Consider the following 21,646-nt stretch of genomic DNA (forward strand, 5'->3'; position numbering starts at 1 on the left):
TTAGGATGCCGAGGGGAGAGCTCAACAATGCAAGATAAAAAGGTGCAAGGCAGGGGGAGCTGAGGGAGCAAAAGATTCAAGATGTGGAACCTTCATATAGAGCAACTTAGACCATCAACCCCGTCAGTGTTTCAACTCAAATCCAACTCAGACTCATCTCCCTCCTACAATACCCGGCAAAGGTATTAGAGAAATTAAACCAACTCCTCGCCGACCACCTCAGCAACCACCAGCTCATCAATGGCACGCAGTCCAGATTCAGGTCAAAACGCAGTACGGAAACAGCACTCTCACCGCTACAGACAACATCCACATAATTGTTGACAGAGGAGACATGGCATTCCTCATTCTCCAGGGCCTCTCTGAAGCATTTGAATGCGTTTTCCCATCCTCATCAGGCACCCGCATGAGTTGGCATCCAAGGATCCACTCTCTGCTAGATCTGCTCCTTAATGGATACGACACAAGCGGTCAGCCTGGCACCTTACTCCTTGGAAGCCTGCAAACTCATATGTGGAGTGCCACAAGGTTCATCGCTCAGCCCTACCCTCTTCAAAGCATATATGATCCCTCTAACCAACGTCATCCACAGACACTACATCAACATCCTGTCCTCCACTGATGACACGCAACTAATACTCTCCCTCTCGGACAAGACCACCAAAAGAAGAAAAAAGTTCATTGCCTGCATGACCAAAGTCACTACCTGGATGAGAGCCAACATTGACAAGACAGAAAAAGTTATTTTCCGGAAGAAAACCTCACAATTAGATTCAAATTGGTGGCCAGTTGAACTGGGACCCACATTCACATCCAGCACTCATGCTAGGAACCTCTTAGTAATAATCAACAGCAAACTGGACATGACAACATGTCACTGCATCCTGCTTCCACACCCAAAGATGCTGAGGAAAATCTGCAAATGGCCCCCAAGTGACACTAGAAAAACTTTCATTCACACCATAGTTACCAGCAAGTTGGACTATGTGAACACTCTCCAGGCCAAGGGCACCAAACAACTCACTAGAAGACTACAAACACACCACACCTGAGGGAGCTCCAGTGGTTCCCCCATACACATTCATTTCAGGCTGCTCACACAAACATTCAAGGAATCACACAACGTAGGCCCCACCTACCTGAACCGTTGCATCTCCTTCCATTAACCACCCAGACACCTCCGCTCAGCTGGACTCCTACTCTCACACATCCCACACAGTCTCTCCATCGCTCCTAAAACACTGCACATCAGCGTCCCCCTCTCACCTTGAAATCCGCAAGAAACTGGAGACCTGGCTTTTCAATTAACCAACCTACCAAAGGCAGGGCTAGGCACACACGCTCAGCGCCTGGTTACCCTCGTGGCTGACAGTGCGCTTTACATGTACACATAACTGTGGTTCAAGTAGGTAAGGCGCACGCCCCTCCACGCCTTTCTACACAATGCACTTGTAGTTGTATGCTGGGGAAGGATGCTGCGCTGCAGGGAGTTGTTACAGCTCTAAGGCTAGAGACGTAAGCAGCGTATGGGGGGCCACAATGGGACCAGGTGTGCAGGGCTTTGGAACAGGTTTTATTTAGGGCGCCAGGCCTGCATCGACAGACAAGCAGGGTGGGTGAGACGGTTAGGGGCGTCAGGTGCACGGCTGGGACGGGGCGTCAGGTGCACGGCTGGGGTGCACGGCTAGGACGGGGCGTCAGGTGCACGGCTGGGACGGGGCTCAGGAGAGGCCTGCCGCCAAGTTCCCGGAGGTAGAGCCGGACTCACTCCGCTCGGCAGGCGCGAACAGAGGCTCTGGAGAGGCGGCAGCTGCTGCCGACTGCTCCCCAGGGCTCCGCTTCCAGCTTGTTTATCTGTAGGCCGCACTCACCTGCGGCCGCCTTGTGCAGGGGCGTGCCCGGGCACTCCTGTGCCGAAGGGAAGCGGAGTGGAGAGGGGGCGAGTGCATGGGTTCTCTGGTGGGCGATTCCTACTGGAGGGGTGTAGATAGGTGTTCAGGACCCCTTACTTGCAGTAGAGGGGCACATAGCTGCTATGAAGCGCCCGAGGAGCAGTGTGCCATTTGTGGGGTTATGTGCATAGTGCAGACCCCTTCACCCGCTGTGGAGGGGTGCGGTGCCCAGTGCGTGCAGGGTGACGGGTGGATAACCCCCAACTTGTACAACGGAGTGGCCTCTTTACCTGCCGAGGGGTGCAGGGCCCCTGGCCGGCTCTGCTGGGATGCAATACCACACTGACCCAGGGAATACTCCGGGCCCACGTGGAACCAAATTAAGTTTGAAGTGGGGGTGCAGGGATGCGGGACTCCTTACCTGCTGCCGGTGCAGGTTCTGTGCCCGGGTGGCCGAGGGCACCGTCGGCTCCCTGAAGCCATCCTCGCTGTCCGAGCTTGCCATGGCATCTTCGGGGGTGTGTGCGAGACGGTCCGACACTGCCACCATCCTCTGCCCGCTGCTGGCCCTGCTAGGGAGGGGGCGACAGCTACATCCTCCGAAACAGAGGTGTGGTTCGCCCTCAACGCGAGGGTGCTGGCCGCCTCTCCCCCTCTGGGCGATGCTGCCCCCTCTCGCTCTCTCCCTGGGTGCTGCCGCCTTCACCTCGGGAATATTTTGTCCCCCGCTATTTATCACATAGATTGTTCCAGCTCCGTCGCAGTCTGGTTGCCCCCCTCGGTCTCTGGCAGCTGGTCCCTCCGTCTCTGTCTACAGGTGGCCCGCGTCACTGGCCGCAGCAGCACGGTCCTCAGTCCCAAGTCTCAGCAGGCCCCTCAGTCTCTGGCGGCTGCTGGGTCCCGTCCTCAGCCTTCGGCTGCTGGTCACCCCTCAGTCCGTGGCTGCAGCCTGTCTCTGGAGGCTAGGGGCCCCTCAGTCCATGGCGGCTGCTGGCCCCTTAGTTCGAGGTGCCTGCTTCTTCTGGCTGCCGCCGCCCTCCTCAGCCTGTATCTGGCGCCTCGAAGCACCCCTTGACTTTCACTTTCACCTGGCTTTGCAGACCCCCCGCTGTCTGTACCTGACGCTTTTCACTCTGTCCCGACTCTGGGATCTTGCTGTGTGTTCCTGACCCCTCTGTCCGTGTCTGACCGGTGCCTGGTTGTGTGCGCCTGGACCTCCTAGTCTTGAGCGGTGTAATCCTGGCCCTTTCAGTCTATTGCTGGTGCCAGTCCCACCCTTACCACGTTCCCCTGGCCCCTCACCCTCTGTCCCCCTCACACCCTAGCTGCCGACGGCCCCTCCCTTTCTCCCTGCTGCCCCCTCACTGAATACCACTGACTTGAACTCTCTCGAGGTTGCTATAAGCGCCGCTATAGCCCCACTCTCGCTTTTCCTGCCCCGCTCTATGTAAACATTGCCCCTCTGTACAGAGAGACAAAGGCAGCCCGTGCTGAGATAATGTAATCCGTTATCTGAAGGGATTCAGTGCAGGCTGCTCAGCTGACATCAGAGGGCGGGGCTTGCCGCGTCACGTGCTTGTCTGCTGCTGTGCTGGGACCGGTCTACCCTTGCAAGAACCGCTTGCTGATCGGACCGGTCATTTCGGGATCAATACATACTCCCCATGCCGTAGAAGTGATGTTTTGTATTTATGTCGCAAATGCATCACGGGGCGGTCACTGCAGCAGACAATGTGAACACCGATCGCTCGCTCGTGCATGGAAGTGCTTAGTAATCTATTTCTAGCGCCTATTAGCTGTTCTCAACGCCTTTCTAATTATGTAAGGCATTTTGATATATACACCAACGGCAATTTTCAGCGGGGCAGGTTAGTGATAGAGTGCCTGGCTGGAATCCACCCCATGAGACTAGAAACAGTCATTTAATAGTTGAAAGGAAGCTGCGATTCCTAATTTAAATAATATTTTGGGTTGTCACACCATTTTCGTTTCCGTTTCACAGCACCTCAAGGCATAAGATTAGCAGATGGCCATGACGAAGACAAAATATCCCGTTCCAGGTTTTCATTCTAAAAATACACTTTTATCTGCTGCAATCTATAACTGTGAATAAGAAGGACGAGAGAACCCCGAGGCTGCCAAACCCCGGGAGCGGGGCATTGTGGGTCTGATGACATGGAGACACCTGGTTAATTTAATCATCCCGCCTCAATGGTACTCAGTTTCCCAAATTCGCAGTGAGTAAGCAAGTTTATTATGCATGATTAATTAAAACCGTGGCATACACACAATAATAAAATTCCATAGTAATTCAGTGAGTAAAAGCAGTGTTAAAAGGTCATCAAAATGCATTATATTAAAACTCGCATTTAGACATTGCACGTTTCAACAAATCTAAAGTGCATTGTGCGTCAAGGAGAGCTGGGCTAACGGGCGCTGTGCCAATTTTAAGCAGCCATCGTTATATGTCCTATTGAAATTTACGTTTTTTGCGCTTACAATCTTCGTCAAATTAGTTGTGTCTGTGTGTCCATGAGGTGCAGTAGCAAAAGCTTGCCAGGACAAGCAACAGTGACAGGCCCGCCCAGCTATTTTTGTTTAGCCGATGTCCACTTGCGATGCATGTTTGAGTCTCACAGTTAATATGGCACAGAATTTTGTGTGCCGGCAGTTTAACTGTGTATCAGCCAGGTGAAAGCGCAGTTTCACTGCCTGCCTGGAAGCCCTGATGCCGTTCTGCTGGAATATTGGTCGCAGTAGGGTGCTCCTTATGTCCTTTAAGTTAGGGCAGATGCAGATGATGTGCACAAGATCCTCGTTTCCTATTTCGCATCAACGGCAGGACTGTGGTCCTGATCTCCTTTCGCGGAAGGTGTGGGAGAGTCGATAAGATGCCCAGTCGAACTGAGAATTTTTCTTTTGTCCTTATTTTGACTCCCACTTTCAAGTAGGGTTGTGGTTTGAGAGCTTCATAGTCGCTAAGCACTGTCCAACCCTGAGCCCTTTTGGCTAGTGTTGCCATGTCTCTAGAATGGATACCTTTTTTTGTTACCTTTTTACCAAATCCGCAGTTATTTCGGTCATTGTTGCAGAGTGATGGATTCGAACCTGTACCTCTGCATATTTAGTACACAGAACTCACCTTCTATCACCAAGAGAACATGCTACTGGCTAAAGACGGAACCAGTGTCTACCAAAAACATGATCAGGCCAACAGCGAAAACCTTTCATCTTTTCTGACCTGGGTGGAGGCAACTCTCTTTTCAGAAGCCTTCATGACACCACTCGGGCACCCCTCAATGGTATCCTGCATGCTGCAGCATCTTTCCTTAAACTTGTAACCATTCAAATACCACACCACGAAACTGATGGACCCACACTGGCTCCCCCTCCAAGCCCACATCATCCTTAACAACGCACAAAAACACATACAGCAGCAGACCACGGTCAAGCTCATTAAATCCCACCAGTTTTATATTTTTTTTTACACGAGTGCAACTACTGCTGAGGGATGTCGGTTAATATAGAAAGTCCACAAGAAAGGGAGGTGCACTCTGAAAAGAGTCAGTCAGGAGACATGCGTTATCCAAAAGTCTTCTGTTATTAGCGTAGTTTGGTTAAAACCGGCACAGCCAACGCGTTTCGCTCCCTAGTGCCACGGGAACTTCATCAGGGCTTATTCGTAGTACAACAGGACATTTACGACCTAAGCGCAGAACAGACGGTCATCAGTATACGATGACACCGATTCAAATCGTCTCATGTTTACAATCCAAACAAATCTATTTATCATGAAGGTACCTATATGGCATGCTAACCAAGAAGCCCCATTGCATTCTATTTGCAAACGCAGACGGTCCCCAACGGCATGGTAACCGGCAATAGGACGGTACAAGCTTGTATAGGTACCTTCATGATAAATAGATTCGTTTGGATTGTATACATCAGATGATTTGAATCGGCGTCATCGTATACTGATGACCATCTGTTCTGCGCTTAGGTCATAAATGTCCTGTTGTACTACGAATAAGCCCTGACGAAGTTCCTGTGGGACTAGGGAACAAAACGTGTTGGCTGTGCCGGTTTTAACCAAACTACGCTAATAAAAGAAGACTTTTTGATAACGCATGTCTCCTGACTGACTCTATTCAGAGTGCACCTCCCTCATCCTTAACAACAACTGCATCACTTAATGTCCATCATACACAGCACTTCTTTATAGCTGGTGAAGAAAAGAACCACTTTAGGCAGACACCACCCAACCTGGAGCCAGGACATCTTCATACTGTAGATGAAGAGATGCATGAAGGAAAACACCAAAAGGCAGGCCATTTTTGTCTACGCACCCACGATCTGAAACATCATCTCAGACGACATCAGAATGATTCTTACCCGCCTTAAATAGAGAATGTTAAAGACGCATCCCTTCAAAGACCACTTTCTGTCCCAAAGGAACCTACGTGCAGCCTCTCTCTCTTGTAAACATTGTTGAATCTCATCCTGAGGTATCACCCCATTTGTCTCCAGCTAGATTTTCTGTATACAGACAGCACTATATTTATACATTTATCCAGTAAACCCACAGAGCACTTTAATCACTGAACTCTTTTTTTCCAGCAAGTATTTGGAGAGCTTATAGGCCTGGCTGACGTTCTCTTCACACAGAAAACCGTTTAAGGTTTTCATGTTCAAAATATACATGAAAAGGATAGTTACAGTGGTGGTTCTGGTCTCAGGGTGCGGGGAGTTATAACCATTACTTGGTAGTAATCTTCAGTACCTGAATCATTGTCCATCTTGCTCCAGTCACCCTATGAGGAGTCCCTGCCTCCCAGACAGGAAGTTTACCACAACTCAAATACCAACAGTATTTCTTTTATATTTGCCCATGTTGTCATCAGTACAAAGGGCTTCTCCCTGCCTCCTTTGTGAATCAAGTAAGTAAGCTGAAAGTACAAATGACAGGACGGAGGGATGTGGACTGGAACATGGCGGACTATGATCTGGGGGTAACAAAAATTATAGGTGAGCAATGGTTTGATTGCCCCCTCATACATCCACCCTGTCCAGTCGTTACCCTCTGAGGAAGTGCATAAGTAAATTTGCACGGACCAACCTGATGCTAATTATAGAAATCAACAATTACTTCATTGCTGATTTTTTAACTGCTAAACCAAAATTATTTACTAAGGACTCAGTAAGGTCTAATGTATAACGGTATGTTTGACAAACGTTTGATGGGATGACTTGAAGTTGCTGCGCTACAGATATGATGCACGAATATTCCACTTGGCTCCGCCCAGGATGGTGTGATTGCTCTGGTAAAATACCCCATGATATTAGTTGAGATGCCTCGCCCACTGTAAGCTTGGGTTATTGCTTGACCCACTCATCTACTCAAAGTGGAGGTGGAGACTTGTTTCCCTTTGTTGACTGAAACATATGAAATAAAAATTTAGAAACCCTAAATTCTTAAGTATGGTCTATGTAAGTCGTTAAGGCCCTTTTAACATCCAAATATGAGGCTACTTCCATTTCTTAGTTTAGTTGAAATACCTGAAGTGCTATTTCTTGAGACAGACGCAAACGGGAATGTTTCATAGGGGTAACCTTAGGATCTGCCTTCAAAGCCACCCTGTGCGTAAAAAAACCCTAAATTAAGGGTATAATATCACCAGAGCTCCCAATTCACCTGGCATTCTTGCTGAGTTTATTGCAATTAGGATTGGTACATTTGGATATAACAAGATGAACTGGGCTTTCTCTAAAGTCTCAAAAGGTTTTGTACGTAACTCTGTCACAACGATTGATAAATCCCATGTAGGGACTGGTTTAGGTATGACTGGTTTCTTCAGTCTAAAATGTTTTAGCAGTCTAAGGGCTAATGGTGTTATCTTTGCACGGTCCCCACCTATTTATTTGAAAGCCCATTGCACAGAGAGAGTAGCTGGAGCTAGACCTTGAAGGAAGCCTTTCCACAAAAATTCCAGTATTTGGAAAGGGTCAATGGAAATAGGATCCTGGTTTGAACTCTGCTCTGCCAGCGTAGCAGTTAGCCAGCCATCTCTGCCCCCAAGCCCGGTTCTTGCTTCTGAACCCAGCCAGGTCGGGTGAGCCTGCCCTGGCCCCAATGGACCCCCGTACCCAGCGCCTGGACCCTTGGATGGCTTGCAGGACCAGGGGGCTCCCACACTCCCGGGGCCTGCTGGACGGAGCTCAAGCCCCAGGCCTGGTCCCAGCTTTTGAACCCTAGCCAGGCCAGGGAGAGCCACCCCGGGCCCCGGTAGACCCCAGTGCCCAGACCCTTGGCTGGCTTGCAGGACCAGGGGGCTCCCGCACTTCCGGGGCCTGCTGGATGGAGCTCAAGCCCCAGGCCTGGTCCCAGCTTTTGAACCCCAGCCAGGCCAGGGAGAGCCACCCCGGGCCCCGGTAGACCCCAGTGCCCAGACCCTTGGCTGGCTTGCAGGACGGGGGGGCTCCCGCACCCTGGGGCCCGCCGGCGGAGCTCAAGCCCCGGGCCCAGTCCCAGCTTCCGAACCCTAGCCAGGCTTGGGAGAGCCTCCCCGGGCCGCGATGGACCACCGTCCCCATCGCCCGGACCCTCGGTTGGGTTGCAGAATGGGGAGCTCCTTCACCCCGGGACCCACTGGATGGAATTCAAGCCCCAGGTCCGGTTCCAGCTTCCAAACCCTAGCCAGGCCAGGGAGAGCCTCCCCAGGCCCTTGTGGATCCCCGTCCCCAGCGCCGGACCCTCAGCTGGCTTGCAGGATGGGGGGCTACCGCACTCCAGGGCCCGCGGGACGGAACTCATGCCCCGGGCCTGGTCGCAGCTTCCGAACCCTAGCCAGGCCAGGGAGAGCCTCCCCAGGCCGCGATGGATCCCGGCCCCCAGCGCCCAGACCCTGGCTGGCTTGCAAGATGGAGGGCTCCTGCATCCTGGGGCCCGCTGGACGGAGCTCAAGCCCCAGGCCCGGTCCCAGCTTCCGTACCCTAGCCAGGCTGGGGGGAGCCTCCCCGGTGGACCACCCTGGGCAGCGCGGGACATCTGCAAGTCGCTGCCATCCTAGACCAGGCCGAGGCATCCCCTGCTCAGGGCTTCTACAAGCTCTCCAGGGGCTCCATCTCCAGCTCGGCCCCCCTTTCATGCCGGGCTGGCCTCCTGCTGCTCCTCGCCCCAGAGACAGCAGAGAGCTAGGCAGTCCTCCCTGCTCTGCAGCTGCCCCGCCCTGCCCTGGCTACTGGCTGTCACCCCCCACACCCAGACCCGTGGGCGTCAGGGTTCTGACTCGGGCAGTTGTGCCTTCCACCTTCCCGGAGCCCGTGGGGCAGGAACCAAGGAGGGTTAAGCCCAGGCCATGTCCTGTCTCCGCTGGCCTGCCCAGATAGCCCATTTTCCTCAACTATTAGGCCCCCACACAGCTTACAGAACCCTGGGGAATGACAAAAGTTTCCGGCCATCTGGTCACCCAGCCCGTAGGGCCATCTGGTCACCCGGCCTGCAGGGTCATCTGCTCGCCTGGCCCGCAGGGCCATCCGGTCACCCAGCCCGCAGGGCCATCTGGTCGCACAGCCAGGCGACCAGATGGCCCGGGATGGCCCAGCACCCAGATGGCCTGAGGCAGCCAGACCCAGTAGCCCTTGCAGTCCGACGGCGAGGGTGGCAGGCGCTCCGAGGCCGCTGCTCGCGAGGCTTCTTCCCCGGGGCTGCTTGCCTCCCTGCTCGACTTGCGTAGGAGCAGTGGGAAGGGGAGGGCCCGGCTGGCCCAGGCCATCTGGTCACCCTGCTGACCCACAAGGGATGGTGCCCCTCATCCCTGCACCCCACTGGGGCAGGGACGGAGGGAGAGTTCCCCGTGCCGGAGGGAACGTGGTGGAGGTGGCCTCCCACAGTCCCACGTCACCCCCTCTGCGTCACTCCCGCCATCCCGGCGGCAGAGGGACCCACCCCTGGTTGTGGTGGAGGAGGGCATCCACAGGCGCCCATGCATGAAAAGACAAAAGCTTGGCTCAGAGGATGACTTTCAGTAGATCGCAGCGAGGTAGCTGCTCTGCTACTTACAAAACCCTGACCCAGAATCAGGTCATCTGCTAATGATTTAGCACCGGGTGCCCCACGAACATGCGGTGCACTAAGGGCGATGGAGGTGGCCCCCTTTCATCCGCGCTCCGATCCCCAAATGAGCGGCTCTAAGCATCGGCCCCCTGAAAGAGTCCGGCTATCTCAGGCCAACCGAGGCTCCATGGCACTGCGGTATTGTTCCGGTTTACCATCTAAGAACGGCCAAGCACCACCACCCACACCGGTCCCTGCTTCTGAACGCAGCCAAGCCGGGGAGGGGGGAGCCTCCCCGGGCACCAGGGACCCCTGTCCCGGGCAGATGGACCCTTGGCAGGCTGTAGGACGGGGATCCCAAACCCCAGGCCCTGCCCGAAACCCAGGCCACTGGCCCAGACCCGCTCTCTGCTTCTCGACCCAGCCAGGCCAGGGGAATCTGGGAGCCTGCCCGGGCACAAGGGACCCCCGTCCCGGGCACATGGACCCTCGGCTGGCTGCAGGACGTGGGCGGGGAGGCCTCCACGGGCCTGCGTCATGTCACCAAGGGCCCCCGGCCTATGCCCCTGAACCCAGCAAAGCTGGGGAAGGTCCGCCCGCAGCCCAGGGATGGGAGCACCCGGCCAGAGCTCTCGGGCCCGGAAGCCCAGGGAAGGACTGCCCTGGAACGATGGAGCCAGCCCAGGCACTTGCCACGCGGCGGGCCAGAGGACAGAGCCCCGGACAGGGGGGAAGGTGGTGCCCGGTCCCAGTCCATCTGGTTCCTGGCTGAGAGCGGTTCTGGCATACTCTATCCCTAGTAATCCGGAGGAAAGCTACCCTTATTTCTGGTAACCCGTGCGCACCGAGTGACGGAGGGGTCCCAGGGCACGGGCAGCACACGACCTCCTGGCGCCCTGGCTGGGATCATGGAGGCGAGCGAGCCATCATCGGGACTTCCAGCCCAGCCATCTGGTGGCCCCCATTGGAAAGCATTGTGCACAACCAGATGGCCGAGGGGAAAGGCGCGACCAGATGGACGGGCCTGAAGGACGCCAATCTGCCCGCCCGAGCCTTCACGGGAGGGCTTCCCAACTGCCAGTTGGAGGGCTCTGCTTCCTGGGGGCTCATTAGAGCCCTTAGCTATGGTCTTGGGCACGGGACTGCAAGGGGGGGCCCCAACAGAACTCTGACCTGGGGCCTGCAGGAACCTTGACACGCAGGCGAAGCGGGGGAGGCCTGCCCGGCCCGATTGACACCCGTGACGGGCACCCAGACCCATGGCTGACCACAGGACGTGGGCTCTTGCACCCCAGGGTCCCCCGGGGCCCAGGCCTCTGAACCGGTCCCTGCTTCTGAACCCAGCCAAGCCGGAAAGGGGGGAGCCTCCCCGGGCACCAGGGACCCTTGTCCCAGGCAGACGGACCCTTGGCAGGCCCCAGGACGGGGGATCCCACACCCCAGGCCCTGCCTGAAACCCAGGCCCCGGGCCCAGACCCGGTCTCTGCTTCTCGACCCAGCCAGGCCGGGGGATCTGGGAGCCAGCCCGGGCACGAGAGACTCCCGTCCCGGGCACACGGACCCTTAGCTGGCCGCAGGACGTGGGCTCCTATTCCACTAATTTTTTTCATAACTCAGTGGAACTGCACGTAGTGGCACTGCGCCAACTCCGCCCAGGGTTACTAAACACCACTTATGAAACAAACCCTAGTGTTTATTTTATAGGATGAAAGACTTGAGGGTTTTGTCAGGCAATTGTATGTCTAAGGCTGCCTGTTTAGAACAATCCAATGTTTCCAAAATCAGCCTCTGAACTTCCAAGCCGTCAACCTCAGGTGTTGTAATGGACTAAGGACAAAGTTGAAAATCGCAGCTGTGATAGACTCTCTTGGAACTGGTAATGATTCCCCCTCCGCCAACAGACAGACACATTAGAAAGGGGAACCATGGATGACATGGCACAAAGGGCGCAATTGGGATCAATGTCAGTTTCTCCTCTCGAATGTTCTGTAGCATCTTCAGGAGGAGGGGAGTTAGCAGTGTTGCAAATTCCAGGTTCTAGGACCCAGGTCTGCAGGATTGGGTTTTTTAACCCATGGGTCAAGGACTTAATTCAGTGCACCATCTCTGAATAAGGAAGTCCATTTTAAATGCAGCCCCTCACAACCCACTGAGCATTCCTGCAAGTGTGGCATTTGTTTTTTCTTGGTTACTAACAGTCTCATAAGGGGTTCAGGGACATAATGGTATATTAAACCCAATTTTGTTCTTAGAATAGCGCTCTCAAGCATAGCACTAAGAAAGACACTATATATTTTAGAGTTTTTATCTCAACAGTCTCAAACTGTTACTTAGTACATGAATATTAACCACCCAGAATATAAGTAAACATCACTTGTACATAATGCTGGCAGGGAAAATAAAATGAACAGTTGTAACATGTTTTTAGAATGTTCCTAGCAGCCTACCACCCTAATGCTACTTCTTTGCGCTATACTACGAGAGCATGGAATAGCTAACTTGCCTCAAGAGTTTCCTGCGGCCCTTTTCACTGCATACCTATTCACAGCAAATCAGCTGTGTTATCAGCCTTCAGCTGGGAAGAGAGTGTGCCTTTCTGAAGGAAAACACACAACAGCTCGGCCCAGCTACTCTCATACCTGGTTCAACTCTTGCCATGAGAGTGGTTGTTCTGTCAGTCTGGCAAGACCTCTCATTATAACCAGGTGCAAAGGCATCTCCACTTTAATGGTCAATTCCTGGGATTTATATGGAATATTGGCCATCGACTTTTAGCCTGCATTGTAGAGTCAAGTGTGGATTTTCCAAAGTCCAAGATGCAACCAGCCTAAAACAGCACGATAAAAAATACAGCAACTCAGACTACATGTTTACTTTAAATATCTACTGTTTGTGTCAGACCTGTGCCACACAATTGAATAACAGATTACTATTTAGATGAAAAAAAATAACACTTTCACAAGTTCTGCAAAAAATAATGACATGCTGAATGAGGACCAAAGGCAGACATGCGAACTAAATGTTTTCAAAATGCAGCCTGACATGGGCGATCACTAGTGCAGAAAGGCATATGGAAGCCCCTGGGGCGTGGTATCAATAGGAAATCTACTGCCCATGCCTGGGGCTACTCACTTCTTTGCAGAAGTTGGGAAGAATGGCATTGGGCTGGGATGTAAACAGAGCTATCCATTTCAATTTCAATTATTTTTTAAACTTATTTTCATTTTGTATACATACAAACATTACAGTAGCCCTCCTCATGTACAATCGTTATCCACCAAGAGTATGCAGCATTACTTATCACATAAAGTTACATTACCATAACATTTAACTTGTTAAGTTACGTTACAATGATCTTCTTGAGTTATTGCATTTTGACGTATCCCTTAGCACAGCACCCTTCTCAATTATTCAGCTTCTTCAGCGTGGTGTCTACTCGCTGTATTCTGTAGGTCAATATTTTTCCCCTATTACTATTACACCTCTTGTAGACTTAATAATTACAAATGTGTCTAGCCAATCCCCGTTCTGTCATGTCCTTCCGGCTCCTCTTCCTCTGCAGCTCTGCGGGTGAGGTATGCCTGATATGGCCCCTAGATGTTCATTGGCCTGCAACCCGTTGGTATAAGGGCATTGCAATTATCTGATTGTGTATTACAAAAGGATAACTCTGTACACCACTCTGATAATGTGGGAGTTGGGCCTTTCATCCATCGCATAGCCAGTCACCTTTGAGCTATTAATATACCAAGTGCTATCAATTTCCTAGTTCCCTTAGGTAATTCTTTAGCATATGCCAGAGGGGCCACCAGTGGTGTCATAGGCATATGAGTCCCAGCCAGTTCACTGCAGAGCTCCAAAGACCTCCGACCAATATTTACGGATCCCATGGCAGTCTCACGCTAAATGTGTGAAGTGTGCCTCTACAGCCAGCATCTGGCACAGTTATCCTCTCTTAATCGTATTTATGCAATCTAACCTGTGTGTAGAATACCCTTTGCAAGAATTTAAAATGTGTAAGGCAGTGTCTACCATTCTGCGATACATCTTTCGTACTAGAGCAGCAGTATAACCACTGCTCCTCCGTTATGTCTATGCCTAGTTTGTCACGCCATTCCTGCAGCGCCTTCGTGTGCATTGAGTTGGTTCCCAACCTAATGAGTATACATAGTGTTGAAATTGTGCACTGCTGCGAGCGGGCCTTTAGTAGATATGTTAGTGAAGTGTAATTCCGTGGCTCCTGCATGCAATTCCCCTGCACGGCTCGGCTGTGTTACGCCTGTTGGTCGTACCTGTAACTGATCCCATGTCTTGACAGTCCCCTCAGAAAGAGAGTCTCCTATGATTCTTATATTTATCATGTGCATTGCATGTATGAATGCCTTTTCCTGTGGGTCTGTGGACACTCGCACCATTCAATGGGCAATTTCAGGGAATTTAGGAATGTGATCTTCTGTAGATCTGCCGCCCTGCACAATTGGGGTCTTGTATCCCCTACTGGGTCTATAATATGATATCTTCTCTGTGACTTACCAATAAGATATTGTGGCAGTGATAATGGGCTTACCTCGTCTCTCTCTATGTATTAATGTGGGGCCTCATGGGGGCCGTGTAACCAATGTAATGCATGTATTTGTTGTGCTGCACAGTAATGTATATTTCAAAATCTGGTGCATTCAGTCCGCGTGTTGAGTATGGTTTAGTAAATGTTTCCCATTGTGCTCATGGTTGCTTCCCAGCCCAAGCAAGTCTGATTCTTAGTGAGCGCAGCGTGCAAAAAAATATTTTTGGCAGTGGGATTGGGTTGTTTACAAAGTAAAATAGGAAACATCGAAGAACGATTATTGTCATGAGCCAAATATGCCCTAACAGTGAGAATGGTAAATGGATCAATTTCTCAATCGCCTCTGTACGTTTCTGTACTGCCCGGCCATAATTTTTCCAGATCACCACTTCTGGACCAATGTGAATCTGCACCCCAAGATAGCATATGGGATCTGAAGTCCACGTTATAGGGTAGTCTGTCTGATGTGGGGTAGTGTTTGTGGTTAGTGGGAATAAAAGCGACTTACTACCGAATGGTGCCTGAATCACTCCACCTCCTGTAGCATTGGTGTCAGGCTCCGTTGAGGGTTCCGTACATAGAGTAAAGTGTCATCCGCGTACGCAGTTACAACTATTTGTATTGGGGAAATCATATACCACGATGACTGTGATATTCTCTCAGGGCACAGGCTAATGGTTCAGCTATTAAGGCATATAAAAGGGGAGAGAGCGGGCATCCCTGTCTGGTCCCTCTGGCAATCTTCATTGAGGCATGGAGCAGTCCGTTCATGTGTATCCGAGCAGTGGGCTCTGCATATAGAACTTTAACTAATTTTATGAACACCTCTCCTACCCCAATCTTTCTAAGCACAGCCAACAAGAACTCCCACTCCACCGAGTCAAAAGCCTTTTTGGCATCTAGAAATACTGCCACAGCCTGGACGGACGGAACAAAGTGTGTGATGGTGCAGAATATCGTATGTAGATTACTAGTAGTAAGGGATCGGCCCGGCACAAACCCGGATTGTTCAGGGGCTACTACTAATGGGAGCAAGGGGGCGAGCCTGTTTGCTAACACTTTTGCATGCAGTTTTGTGTCAGTGTTAAGTAGAGACAATGGTCTGTACATTTAACACTGCTCCACAGGCTTACCAGACTTTAGCAATGTGATTAGTGTAGCTTCTCGCATAGTGGAGGGCATAACGCCATCTGTGGCCATTTCTTCAAAAAGGTTTACCAAATGTGGCATCAGTTGATCTTAGTAGGCCTCTTAAAAGGCTACTGTGAGGCCGTCTTAGGCGGGAGCTCTGTGATTGGCATGTCTTTGAGTGCAGCAATGATTTCAGTTGGGCGCAGTGGAGCCAGCAGTCGCGTTCTATGAGCGTCTGTCAGCTAGCTCATTTTGATATGTGCCAAATAGTTGTCTGCTGATTCCTCTGAACTTGAGGGACGAAAGGTGTAAAAATCTGTGCAGTATTTACGAAATCTATCAACTATTTGTGACGCATCGCATATCAGCACACCATTTTCGACGCTTATTTTTATTACCTTGTTTGTGCCATTTACTGGCCGAGTCAGTGCAGCAAGCATAGCACTAAGTCTTTCGCCTTCTCCGTGCACCTTAGCAGTGGCATATTTTCCCAGGTGAGTCACTTCAGTTTGTGCTACTTCGTTATATTCATCTATCTTCTCTCTGATCAGGGCTAACACCTCTGGAGTGGAGCCTTTCAGTGATCTTGGCTCTGACTCAGCAAGTTCAGTTTCCAATTTTTGTAATCTACCCCTAATAGAGTGGAGCATCCCAGATTGTTTTGATATAACCACCCCGCGGATATAAGCTTTAACTGCTTCCCAAATAGTGGCCATCCTGGAGACGCTACCTAGGTTGCTATTGAAAGTAGTGGTCTAACTCCTGTGAGAGCTCTTCTCTGAATACTGTATCTAGTAGCGAGTACCGTGGGAAACGCCAAATGTGAGCCCTGGGCAACATTTCATCTAGTTTTAGTTTTAATCTAACTGGAGAGTGATCTGAATATGTGCGCAGCAAGTGCTCACATTCCGGAATAAATGGTACCAGGTCCCGTGAAGCATACCAGAAGTCCATGCGTGTGTGTATGTCGTGTGCTGAGGAGTAATGAGTGTACTCCCTGCCCTGAGGTAAGCGGTGACGCCATACATCTACTAATCCATCTGCCTCTGCTATTCAGTCAATCAATCAATCAAATAATTTGTAAAGCGCACTACATACCCGCAAGGGTTTCAAGGCGCTGAGGGAGGGGAGAGGGGGGTGCTGTTGCTACTGGTCGAACAGCCAGGTCTTGAGTTGTCTCCTGAAGGTTAGAAGGTCTTCGGTTTGTCGGAGGGTGAGGGGGAGGGTGTTCCAGGTCTTGGCGGCGCAGTGGGAGAAGGATTTGCCTCCGGCTGTGGTTCTACGGATGCGTGGGACGGTAGCCAGAGAGAGGTCTGCGGAGCGGAGTTTCCTGTTGGGTACGTAGAAGGAGAGCTATTGCTACTATGGCTTTAGCGGCTGATGAGGGTTTCTGTGTTGGACCTCTTGATCAATCTAGTTCAGGGGATTGTACACAGTTAAAATCGCCCCCCCCTAAAGTGTAGGCATCAACGTATACATAGTAATGTTTATTATGTAATTATGTAGTGTTTGAGAAAACTGAGGGTCGTCGTAATTAGGTCCATATATCTCCACCACTCGCACATTAAAGTTGTCCTTATGGTAGTGTGCTACTATATATCTATCCCCTGGATCCATGTCTAATGCCTGTATTTTAATGTTGGTACCCTGTCTTACCCAAACCAGTACCTCACGTGTGTGGGATGTGAATCCTGCTGCCACATATACCCCTTCCATTCTTCTCTGCGTTAATAAGCCTGTGTGAGTTGCAAGATAAGCCTATTGGTGTTTTTGTAAGTAGGACACCACCTTACGTATTTTACGCTGGTCATTTAGACCTCTAACATTCCATGGTAAAACATTTAGTGAAGCACCACATTGTCCTGGAATCTGATTACGATTCCCTCTCATAATGTTTAACTAATCCTACTATAACTTTGCTGCATCTCAAGTTGTTCTTAATCATGTCATCAGGGCTACATCTACAGCACACTTGCATGAGTAACATGCCCCCGCCCCTCCCACGCCATGTCCCCCAAACTACAACATGTCTTTTCAATCCCACCCTCCCATAACCCTTTTGAACATCCCAACAGACCCCCCCCCCCCCCATACCGGTGTGCATTACACATGAGGGCGACAGCATGCTTAAGCTCCGGTTCCACCTCAACCGTCAGTTAAACATATGTTTCTTATCCATTGCCTTCGCTATTGTACAAACATTGACTATGAGGGTGCAAGGCCCTGAACACTATAGATTGGACCTCCATACTCTATCATGGCTGGGAGGTCATCGTGTGCTAGTGCGCTTAGTTTCTCCCTCCGTTTGGTGCAGATATGCGTTTATCTTGTTGCATTTAGCAGTCTACTGGGCAGCCATTGGTGTGGGATTATACAGTTAACAATGTGACCAGCCAGTTACCTTCTGACTGTCTTTACCACTGGCAATTATACATACGAAAAAAGTGCTGTAATTCTATCAATCCTGCTGATCCAGTGCGCTGGAGCTGAGATCGTCCGCCTCGTTGGTTTCTGGTGCCTGTCTGCTGGGCTTGGCATTGGTGAAGGTTTTGAGACCCTGCTGCAAATTGTTAGGGTCCGAATATATCATAAACTTGCCATCCAATGTGACATTTAGGCAGGCTGGATAGAGCATTGCATATTTGATATTTAAGTCCCCCAATTTCCGCTTTGGGGGAGCAAATCTCTGTTTCGCCTCTTGTACCTTGGTGGTGAAATCCGGAGACAGGGATAACTCGGTGCCCTCATAGTGAAGTGACTGTAATTCTCTTACTTTGCGCAGCGCTGCATCCCTGTTCCTGTAGTTTAGTATTCGGGCTATAAGTGGGTGCGGGGGTGCCCCCAGCGGTGGTCAAGGCGCCAATTAACAATGCGCCCGCTCCAAAACAAATATCGGTGAAAAGGTATCTTGGCCCAGTAGCATTGTTAGTAGCTATTCCACGAACAGTTCCATATTCCCTGTCGATGTGGATTCCGGCAGGAACACTATGCGTAGATTGTTGCATCTAGATCACGTTTCTAGGTCCTCAGCTTTGGATTGAAACGTGTCCAGCAGTTTACCTATTTGCTTCTGAGTTTTTGTAGTTTCTACTTGTTGATCCTCAGCCTCGAAACTCTGCGCTCCTCTATTTCGCTTTGAATATTCCGGAGTGTTCACGGCCTGCACCAATATTCAGTGTACCCCAGTCAGTACCTTATACCAGGGTGCAGTGTTTACCCTACCAGTTACTTGCCAATACCTGTATCTGCAGCAGTGGTGTTGAGAAGGTGATCATTTGTGAGGCAGTCCTCATTGCGCAGCCTGGATCATCACCGGTATCAACCTGTGCAAGTTATGTGAATCACCAACCCACCGATTACAAGACTTGCAGTCCACTGCAATAGCTTATTTACTGCCAAATATCTGGGGCAGTGGTATGCCAGTATGAGGAGTGCTTAGTCTATTGTGCAATCTGGCCCAGGTGGCAAAGTTGGCCCTCGATGGATGCCTGCTTGCTTCTATGTCGGTCACCGCCATGTATTTGACTTCAGGATCACTGCGTGGGAGGGCCCAGTGCCTCTGAATCGGCTCGCTCTATTTGCGTGCGCTGGCTGGAGGGGTGCTGCAAAGTATGTGCTTGCAGGCCCCACCAGGGTGCTGGGCTGCAGTAAATGTGAACAGCTCACTGGGTCTGAAGGGCACTCACTGCCGGCCTGGCCCTCCACAGCAGCGCCACGGGCTTACCGATTGCTGGGTCTCCGTTGCCCCTCAGGGGGGTCCTCGATCTCTCTCCCGTCACGTGACCCCTGCTCAAGAAGCCCTCAGCAGATCCCATGGACCTCAAGAACTACCGACCCATCTCCCTCCTCCCCTTCGTGGCCAAAGTCACAGAGAAGACCGTCAATGCACAACTATTCATTAAAGAAAACTCCAGCCTCAACCCCTCCCAATCCGGATTACGCAGCAGCCACAGCACCAAGACAGTTCTAGTAGCCGCCACAGACGACATCCACACCCTCCTTGACCAAGGACATACCACGGCCCTATACCGCGGCCCTGATCCTACTCGACCTCTCTGCAGCATTCGACACCGTCTCCCACTGCACACTCACCGCCAGACTCCATGACGCTGGCATACAAGGAACCACCCTCGACTGGATCTGCTCAATCCTCACCTGCAGAACCCAAAGAATAAGACTGCCACCCATCCTTTCCGAACCCATGGAAGTCAACTGCGGAGTACCCCAAGGATCATCGCTCAGCCCCATGCTCTTCAACATCTGCATGGCCCCCCTCGCCTCCATTGTCAGACAGCATTGACTCAGCATAGTATCCTATGCCGACGACACCCATCTCATCCTCTCCCTCACTAAGGACCACATCACCACCAGATTTCCAGAAAGGAATGAAGGACGTCTCATCCTGGATGAACAGCAGCTGCCTAAAGCTCAATTCGGAGAAGACAGAGGTCCTTGTCCTCGGTCCCACCCCCTCTGCATGGTACAACACCTGGTGTACCACTGCCCTCGGCAGCCCTTCCACCCCCCGGACCACGCCCGAAACCTCGGCATCGTACTCAGCTCCTCCCTCTCCATGACCCGACAGGTCAACGCCGTCGCCTCCAACTACTTCAACACCCTCCACATCCTCCAAAAGACCTTCAAATGGATTCCCCCCGAATCAAGGAAGGCCGTCACCAACGCACTCATAACCAGCAGACTGGGCTACGGAAACGCCATCTATGCCGGGATCAACAAGTCTCTGCTCTGCAAGCGCCAGACCATACAGAAAACCGCAGCCAGACTCGGCCTCTGCCTCCCTCGACATGAACACATCACTCAACACCTGCGGGACCTGCACTGGCTCCCCGTCGAGAAGAGAGTTACTTTCAAGATACTCACCACACCTATAAATGCCTCCACAACATCGGACCCCAATACCTCAACGAGAGAATCTCCTTCCACTTACCCAAGAGAAACCTCCGATCCGCTGACCGCGCCGAAACCCAGCGCATCCGCAGAGCCAGACCAGGTGGAAGAACCTTCTCCTACATTGCAGCCAAGACCTGGAACGAGCTCTCGATCGACAACAGACACGCCCCCTCCCTGAACACCTTCAGGCAGACTCTCAAGACCGTGCTCTTCGAGTGAACGGAGCTGCTACCCCCCACCGCCTTGAGACCCTCACTGGTGAGTAGCGCGCTTACAATCCCCTTGATTGATTGAGGTAGGCAGGCCACAACGGCGCCAGCAGCACTGCACCACGCCAGAGCTCCGGATGGCACAACCCAGCAACTCATGATCGCCGCCGACTCCAGGGCGGCCGCCGGTCATACTTTCTTCTCCTGGAGTCACCTAGCCCTTACACTGGCTCGGTGGGCGCCCGGGTTGGTCCCCGTTCACAGCAAGATCAGTGGTGCGCAGCCCCCAGCACCAGGTAGGCCATGTCGCCGCACACGCAACAGGGTCATAAAATCTCGTTTACCGGCATATATTGTGATCTCGGGGGTATCTTTTGGTTGCGGCAGCTAAGCGCTGTTCAGTATGCCTCCGTAGTGCACATTTTAGCAATGGATTGCAAGAATTCCTGTTGAATTGTAGTGACTGTTTCGGGAGCTCGCCTACTGTACGGCCATCTTGAGGCCAGGCATGCTCCACCCTTGGGATTACATCGAATTGAATTTTAGCAATGGATTGCAAGGATTCCTGTTGAATTGTAATGACGGTTTCAGGAGCTTGCCTACTGTGCGGCCAACTTGAGGCCAGGCAAGCTCTGCCCTTGGGATTAAATCTAATTGAACTGAAGATGAGTTGGATGAAATATTACAGATGATGGAAGTTCATCTTCCCCTGACTATATACCAAACTCAGAGCTACCAGATGGTTCATCTTCCAACCACAAATCTGATTTTTAGTGTTGTTCAGATTGTTGTTCCTTGTACCTTCTTTAAAGTTTCAGTAGCATCTCATTACCTGATACCTAAATTCCTCCCTTCCATTTCGAGGTGGCATACCTGTACTGCTTTT

The 21,646-nt window shown here is 51.5% G+C and overlaps 1 protein-coding gene across 1 annotated transcript in view; it reads right to left on the reverse strand.

Moving 5' to 3' along the window:
- Window positions 1-3,197, reverse strand: part of KCTD7 (potassium channel tetramerization domain containing 7) — a 136,696-nt gene extending 133,499 nt beyond the window's left edge. Inside the window, exon 1 of the mRNA XM_085649758.1 lies at window positions 2,314-3,197. Within this exon, the coding sequence (XP_085505884.1) occupies window positions 2,314-2,442 (129 nt within the window). The 5' untranslated portion in view covers window positions 2,443-3,197. The remainder of the gene's footprint in view (window positions 1-2,313) is intronic.
- Between the last annotated feature and the right edge of the window lie 18,449 nt (window positions 3,198-21,646).

The sequence above is a fragment of the Triturus cristatus genome, chromosome 3_2, assembly GCF_964204655.1.
Source record: "Triturus cristatus chromosome 3_2, aTriCri1.1, whole genome shotgun sequence".
Lineage (NCBI taxonomy): Eukaryota > Metazoa > Chordata > Amphibia > Caudata > Salamandridae > Triturus > Triturus cristatus.